Source organism: Stegastes partitus, unplaced genomic scaffold (assembly GCF_000690725.1).
Source record: "Stegastes partitus isolate 25-593 unplaced genomic scaffold, Stegastes_partitus-1.0.2 Scaffold586, whole genome shotgun sequence".
Classification (NCBI taxonomy): domain Eukaryota; kingdom Metazoa; phylum Chordata; class Actinopteri; family Pomacentridae; genus Stegastes; species Stegastes partitus.
In genome coordinates, this window is record NW_007578317.1 from 88,798 (window position 1) to 97,473 (window position 8,676).

General features: G+C 39.3%; 1 protein-coding gene across 1 annotated transcript in view; it reads left to right on the forward strand.

The window, feature by feature from the left end:
- Positions 1–5,303: 5,303 nt before the first annotated feature.
- Positions 5,304–8,676, forward strand: part of LOC103362598 (taste receptor type 1 member 1-like) — a 3,930-nt gene continuing 557 nt past the window's right edge. Inside the window, exons 1-6 of the mRNA XM_008288997.1 lie at positions 5,304–5,485; positions 5,726–6,026; positions 6,176–6,901; positions 7,107–7,313; positions 7,481–7,601; positions 8,325–8,673. Coding sequence (XP_008287219.1) covers positions 5,304–5,485; positions 5,726–6,026; positions 6,176–6,901; positions 7,107–7,313; positions 7,481–7,601; positions 8,325–8,673 — 1,886 coding nt within the window. The remainder of the gene's footprint in view (positions 5,486–5,725; positions 6,027–6,175; positions 6,902–7,106; positions 7,314–7,480; positions 7,602–8,324; positions 8,674–8,676) is intronic.

Here is an 8,676-nt window from a genome sequence, read left to right on the forward strand (position 1 = left end):
CTGAAGAGTTGAAAAGGTGTGTGGAGCAAGGCAGCTTATAAACCTGACTCAGTTACACCTGTTCTGTCAGGAGGAATGGGCCAGAATTCTATCAAACTATTGTGAGAAGCTTGCAGAAGGAAACCCAAAACGTTTGACCAATGTCATACAGTTTAAAGGCAAAGCTACCAGATACTAAGGAGATGTACACAAACTTCTGACTTTGAAGAAAGTAATAAAGAAAAAGAAAAATCTGTAAAAGAATTCTTTCTCTCATTATTCTGGCATTTAGCAAACAGAAATAATTTTGGTAATCCTAACTGACTTAAAACAGGAAAAGTTTAGTCTGATTTAGTGTCAGACAGCAAGAAATAAAGGTTATATACCTTTTTATATGGTGTATGTAAACTTCTGGTTTTAACTGTATATCTGCATCAGCATATGTTGTTCTGATATCAAAACTTCTTACAGATCATAATGCTGAAAAAGACAATTAATTAATTAACTTAGAAATGTTGTGAACTCGTAGTTTGTACAGCAAAATGTTCTCCGGACCCCATTGCTTAACAAAACTCTGTGCAACACATGTAGAAGTGCTGTACAGTTCAAGATAGTAAATAGAGGATGACCCCATCATTGTCTCCCTTCAGTATAACTAACATATACGTGAAGAACGTTGGTTGATATATTGGTAGTGGGAATCATCACTCCCTAAAGCTACAGTATCAGTCGAGCTCTACTCTACTGTGAACTTATGTTTTGTATTGAGATTCAAGCTGTGGATGGTTGATGTTTGGTCTTTTATGCACTTGTTCTACAACTTTAAATATAAACTGAAGATTTTATACATTACCTTGGAATAATAAAAGCTTCTTCCTGACAAACACCAGGTGGAGATTAAATGTAAATCTGTGGTCAACAGGAAGTTTGCTCAGCATCAACAATGCTGTTTGGCCCAAATACAGTCAGTGGAGTTGATTCCAACAGCAGATAAAAGTAGCATGCCAGAAATAGATAAGGGGTGTAGAAGAACACCTAAATACAGCTTCATAGAAAAATATATTACATTTTTATATTGTTTACATAATATGCATGGGCCTATGTGCCCTTGATGTCAGTGCTTATGTGCTGTACATAAGTGCACATTAAGGGTTAATTGTTTTTTTTTTCATTTTTAACCAGATTTTGGCCAATTTACTATGGGATTATAAGGTCATAATAACTGAGCAATATATCCTGATAATCATACAAAAATAAACTAAATGAAAATTAGTCTAAATCAATTAAGGACAAAAAAAGCAGAATTTTCAATAAAAGGACAGAAGAGTACGGTATTTAATTATGACAATTTCATCCCCTTCACCTTTTTAACCACATGGGATTTCTCTTCAGAATTCTGCTGAGGATTTGTTGACTTTTAATATCACTAGCTAACTAACTATCATGAAAAGGTTAAGAGTTGTCCTAATCTGTCTTGGGTTAATATAATAAATGTTTTCAAACATGGCATTGATCCACTGTAATAGATTTAAATAATGTGACTCAATCATGCTTAGTTTGTTGTTTGCTTTCAGCTGCTGCTGACCCTGTTCACATTTTTTAGAAGTTGGTAGAAAAACACTTGTTGCACTGTTGATTCTAACGGACCTGTCCATCCAGAAGTAGCTGGCTACAAGGTGGCTTGGTAGTTAACACTGTTGCCTCGCAGCAAGAAGGTCGCTGGTTCGCGTCCCGGTGTGGACACCTGGTATCTTTCTGCGTGGAGTTTTTATGTTCCCCTCGTGCAGCCTGGGTTCTCTCCGGGTTCTCCGGCTTCCTCCCACAGCCCAGGTTAATTGGTGATTCTAAATTGTCCGTAGGTGTGAATGGGAGTGTGCTTGATTGTAGATAGACTGGTGACCTGTCCAGGGTGTCCCCTGCCTTCACCCTAAGTCAGCTGGGATAGACTCCAGCCCCACCACACTAGTGAGTATTGAGCAGTGTATAGATAATGGATGGATAGATGTTGTGTTGGTCGAGTCAAAGGACCACTACATTTGGAACGTCAAATTTGACATAACTTACACAAAACCAAAATGTAACCGTGCAAGTCCTGATTAGCAAGAGATTTCCTGGAAGTAAAGTGCAAATGTTTCACAGCAGTGATTACTTATCTTCAAAACTTACTGTAAAGTACTTTACCCAACTGCATGGCTTCCAAAACACTTTTTACCTATACTTTTTTAGCAACCACTACATCAGCCCTGTACGCATCTCTCCTCTCATGTCTATCTTTTTGACCCCATGCCCTACTTTCAAGCAGAACAAGGATTCAAACTCAAACTTTGGTGAGACTCCAGCTCATGGTCTGGCCATCTATCACTGTCATGCACAGAGATTGCAAATGATCTTCTGTCAAATGACCTCAGTGTGGCCAAAGGTTAGATCATGCAGAACTCATTTGTAAGAGGATGCTGCATTTTAGCATAAACCAAAGACACCGGGTTGAATTAATTGATTAATTTGTCTGTATTTGCTTGTGACCTCACGCGATCCTACAGCCTCATCTTGACTTCAGTGTTGTCATTCATAGCTCATCCCTACAGCAAAGCTTGGATTCAGAATAAAAAAGTTTCATTATACTGTCAAAACTTTCACTTTGAAAACTATTCATTTTACAAATATGAACAATGCATATATGAGGGGAAAATATTTCACAATTAACATCAAGGTCCCATGTCCTTATTGTCAGTTATTGACAGTTCCAGTCAAATCTTTACTAACTTTCATCGGTTAACATTCAGCTGTCATGGGCCTAGTGTATGAAAAGATAATCTTTGGTTGCTCTTTCCAGGTGTTGTATCTGTGCACTTGCATACATACTCACAGACATTTTAATTATTTAAACTTGAATATATACAGTGTGTGTAAAAAGTGTTCACTCCCCCCTTGGAAGCTTTACCCAGTAATTGCTTTTAAACATTGAATCATGGTCCATTTAACTGAATTCTTAATAAGAATTTATCAAAAAAAGACCTTTTTGTGTCCATGTGAAAACAGATTCATAAAACTGGCTCATCTAATTTAACACAGGTACAGCCAAGTGGTACCAGAAGTCAATTAGTAAAATAGAGAACATCTGAATGTACTAAATGTGTCTCAGGTGGTTGTAATGTAAAGACACCTGTATCTGAAAGTTAGTCAGTTACTAGTGAATCAGTACTCCTGGCTATAACTGCCCCATGTCAAAGTTTTATGGGTGAGTCGCAAAGAGAAAAGCACTGTGAACAAAAACTCATATTAAATCTCAGTTAGAGTTCACTAGAAGGAATGTGAGAGACTCTGAAATCAAACGGAAAAATGTCCTTTGATCTGATGAGATCAAAATTGAGGATTTTGAACATCAGGCACCAGACACCAAACAAAACACATCAACACACCATCCACATCATAGAGCATGGTGGTGGCAGCATCATGATGTGGGGATGTTTCATAGCAGCAGATACTGGAAGGCTTGTAATGGTAGAAGGTAACATAAATGCAGGCAATCATAGGGAAGTCCAGGAAGGCAACCTGATGCAGTCTACAAGAAAACTGTGACTTGGGAAAAGATTTACTGTCCAGCAAAACAGTGACCTGAAGCATGCAGACAAAGCTGCACAGAAGTGGTTTAAAGACAACAGGGTGAATGTAGGGTATGTCAGAATCAGAGCTAAATCCTCAATCCAACTGAGAATTTGTGGCCAGACTTGAAAAAGGCTGTTTACTCACAATCACCATGTAGCCTGACAGAACTGTTCAGCAGTTTGGGGTAAAACTGAAATGTCCCACTGTGCAAGACTGACTGAGACCTATCCACACAGGCTCAGTGCTGTAATTGCAGCCAAGGATCCATCCATCCATCCATTATCTATACACCACTTAATCCTCACTAGGGTCATGGGGGGCTGGAGCCTATCCCAGCCGACTCAGGGTGAAGGCAGGGGACACCCTGGACAGGTCACCAGTCTATCACAGGGCTACACTTAGAGACAGACAACCAAGAACACTCACATTCACACCTACGAACAATTTAGAATCACCAATTAACCTCAACATGTTTTTGGACTGTGTGGGAGGAAGCCGGAGAACCCGGAGAGAACCCACGCTGCACGGGGAGAAGATATAAAGGAAGATCCTGGGTGTCCTCACCAGGAGGCGAACCGGCAAACTTCTTGCTGCAAAGCAACGGTGCTAACCACCAAGCCACCTTGCAGCCTGCAGCCATGGATGCATCTCATAAATACCGACTTGAAGGGGGTAAATACTTATGCCATAACTTATTTCACAAGCTATATTTTTAATTAATATGACATTACTTTGTATAAATCTGTTTTCACTTTGACATGAAAGTCTTTTATTGGCAAATTCTTGTCAAAAAATTCTTATTAAATTGACCATGATTCAACAACAATAACCAACAAAAGGGAAAACTTCCAAATGTCTCTAAACCTGTTGATTATGTCAGTTGTGAAATTAAACATAAATGCAGATCCATGTTTATTTTTCTCAAAACACTGGGTAGAGGTAGATTTTTGTTTACTCGGTCTACAGAACTTTGTTCCAGACTGTTTTCGGAGGCTTGTGATGAAATGTTTTCATTACTATCTAAATTATTTTTAAGACTTTTTACAAGATTTGTGGTCCATAGGTCTACCAGGTCATGTGTAAATTTCTAGTTTCCTATCCATCTATGCTTGCTTTTTTTTTTTTAGATGATACTTAGATGGAACTGTTTCTGGTGACCTATATTTGAAACATCTCTGAGATTCAATTCTTTCTTGAAGAGTTTGAATTGTAGTCGCTGCCAGATCCATGTTTAAAATGCTGGTTCCCATCTGACCCAAGCAGATTGATTTTGGCTTCATTTGACCAAACAATGTTCAGAAAGGTCTTTTAGTTTTCTATCATTACAGTGATGGTTTTCTTTTGGAACAGACTTTGTACTTTGGGGACCATACATTCAATGTAGTCTATCTCTGCTGTTTGTTTAGAATTATGCATATGATCAAATATCTAGCAGTTCAAACTAAAAATAAGAACACCAGGATTCATTCAGGGCTGAGGCGTTCCACTTGTTGTACTCATCAGAGGGAGTCTTGTACATCTTCATAGGTTTTGCATACTGATTTGTAAATTGTCCTCCGACCATTTCAAATATGTATTCATGACAACCGAAGTCATGCAACCCCAAGAACAGTGAAATGAACACTGGGAGCTTGTCATTACAGGCATTGTACAGCTATTTAAAAGCAGAGGCTCATCTTCAAGAGCCCACATCAGATGGGTAAACGCCAACTACAACAATGAAGCATTTTCTAGCTCCACTGTGTCTGCTGGGATCTCTTATATATGGCTTGACTCAATGCACTGCCCCCACATCAGAGTTTCAGCTGAAAGGAGATTATTTAATAGGTGGAATCTTTGATATTCATTATAGCAGTACCAGTTTTTATCAGGACAGACCAGAAGCCATCGACTGCTCCAGGTGAGTTTTGTAACAAACCTTTTGCAGATAAGATGAAACTCTTGATATAACTAAACTCGTACTCCCCTTTAAATAAATTCAAAAAAATATTAAAAAATGAATTAATTGCTCAATTATCAAAGTCTACAACTTTGAATGTGTACTTTACTTCATGTAACATTCACTGCTGTGTGGGGATCTTCAGACTTAAAGTGTTGATTTAATTTTTAATCACCTCTGCTTTGCTTTTCTTGCTCACAGCCAAACCTTCATCTTGTCAAGTTATCGGAGGTTTCAGCTGATGAGATTCACTGTAGACCAGATCAATAACTCCACCAGCCTACTGCCAAATGTGTCTCTTGGTTATGAAATATTTGATCACTGCTCAGATACACATAATTTCCCGGGAATTTTGAAACTCATCTCAGTCAATGACTTGATTCAACCTTGGGGTGAAAATCACAAAAGTCTCTCCCAAGAAGTGATAGCAGTGGTCGGCCCTTTCTCAAGCACCGACACCCTCACTGTAGCTCCATTCTTCATGATGAATCTCTTTCCTGTGGTAAGTTCACCAAATATTAACATTTTTTTAAAAATTTTATTTTAATTGACACTTAATTAAGTCTTTACCATATGGAACGACGTTAAACTTTATGTTTGGCAATTTATTGTGGCCCAAAATCGTGACAACTCCTCTCATTCTATCGACAGGTCAGTTATGGAGCTGCTAGCTCTGCTTTTTCAAAGAAAGCTAAATTTCCGTCTTTTCTGCGGACAGTGAATTCCAACAAAAAAATCATAGAAGTGATTGTCAACATCATACAGTACTTCAAATGGCGCTGGGTTGCTTTCCTGAACAGTGACAATGATTTTGGAATTGACGGACTGGATTTGTTCATGAAGAGGATTGTGGATACTGAGATCTGCCTGGCGTATAACAAAGGCCTGAATGGCAAGACAAATTACCCGCAGATTTTCCAACAGATCGAGTCACAGGGGATACAGGTTGTTATTGTTTTTGTTACAAAGCTGACCGCTGAAGCTCTCATTGAGTCGGCGATGCAAATGAATGTCACAAACAAGGTGTGGATAGCAGGAGACACCTGGTCCTTAAATGAGAGACTCCCCAAGATGAAAGAAATCAAAAATATTGGAACTGTTATTGGGGTGTCTCAGCCAGTGGTACCAATACCTGGTTTCAATGATTTTATCTATTCTATCAAAAGCCAGCCACACTGTGAAAACAAAGAACAAAGCATGCTTTGTAACCAGGTTTGCAACTGCAGCAGCCTGAGTCCGGAGGATGTGGTCTCCATTGACCCGTCGTTTTCCTTTCCTGTTTATTCTGCTGTTTATGCCATTGCTCATGCCTTACACAAGGTCTTGAAATGTGGAGTTGTTCAGTGCAACAGCAATATTACAGTGTACCCACATATGGTGAGTATAAAAATAGTTACTCAGTTAATTCAATATCTGTTTTTTTGTTTGTTTGTCTGTTTTGCATTTATAATTATTGCAGCTTTAACCTGTGGATAAGACTATACTAAATCAAATTACTGGTGAAATATGTTTTTGTGACCTATTAAATCATTGTGAAATCAAATGCAATAACAGCGATTTTATCTTTGTGTACCCATGTCAGGTTCTAGCAGAGCTGAAGAAGTCAAACTTTACCCTTTTAAACAGGAATATTGAGTTTGATGAGTTTGGTGACCCTACATCTGGATCCTACGATATAGTTTACTGGAATCAAAGTGGTGATGTGCAGGAGATCGGCTTTTATAAATTTCATCCATCGGTCAATTTCTTTATCAATAGCTCCAAAATTCAGTGGTACACAAATGGAGAAGTAAGTAGTTTTTCCTTTGGTGGTACGTTGTTTTAAGTTTCTCATTTCTGCCTCGATGTGTGTGGGGATGAAAAAAGATTTCATTTAGAAATTGCTGCAACGGGGGAAAACCAGAATATTAGGAACATGCCCTATTGCTTTCCTGCACTTACATTTGTCTTGTACAGGTGCCTACTTCAGTGTGTTCCCCAGAATGTTCTGCAGGATACGTGAGAAAACAAGATGGAATCCACAAATGCTGCTTCAGTTGTAGAATCTGTCGAAACGGAACTTTTGTTAACAGTACAGGTAAACTAATATGCATGAGATGAAGAAAACAGGTCAAAGAAATCAGTCTTAATTTGACGGGAGCTAATGTCAGATTGTTATTCAGCTGTTTACAGTCTGAGATGGTTTAACACTTTCATTCTGATCCCTGCACATGTCCGAGCAAAAAATTAGTATGTCATGTCCGTCAAGTGTCCGTTTTATGTTTGCACATTTCATGTCTTGTCTTTCCTGTTTAATTTTGTAATCCCTAACCTGTTGTCTCTGTTTTCGGTTCACTTCCCTCACCTGTTTCCCATCCTCCCTCATTACTTCTTGTATTTTACCCTGTGTGTCTCACAGTCTCGTTGCCAGTTCGTTGTACTTCACGGTCCTCGTCCCAGCGTTTCATAGTCAAGTCATAGTCTGTTTGTGTACAACTTCGTTTTCTGCCTTCGACCTTGTCTTTTTCGTCTTTGGATACCTCTGCCTTACTGACTGATCACCTGTGTACCGAACCCTGCCTGAACCTGACTGTGTTGTGCAATTGTGTCCACCTGTTCTGTGCTCAGTGGGTTCTTGACATAGTAGTTGTGTTACAGTTACCTCTAGAGTCTGAGAGTGCAAATTGTAAAGTTTTATTTAAAGTTAAAACTCATATTAGGAGAGCATACTGTATCGTGGGTTAGGTGCCTGAAACTGCTGCTTCAAGTCTATTTAATGTTAATCTTTGTCTGTTGTCTGTCTGTCCCTCATGTAAAACAGAGGATCCCTACAACTGCATCAGCTGCAAGGACACAGAATGGTCTGCAGAGGGAAGCACATCCTGCAATCTGCGGCTGGTGGAGTTCATACCGTTTACAGACAGCTCGGCCATAGTGATCATGCTCGGTGCTGTGGCCTTAGAGGGCCTCACATTAGTTGTGTCTGTTCTCTTTGCCGTCAACTACAACACACCTGTTGTCAGATCTGCTGGAGGACCGATGTGCTTCCTGATCTTAGGCTGCCTCAGTCTGTGCAGCATCAGTGTTTTCTTTTACTTTGGGAAGCCGTCAGTTCCTTCTTGTGTCTTAAGGTTCTTGCCATTTTTCTTGTTCTACGCTGTTTGTCTGGCGTG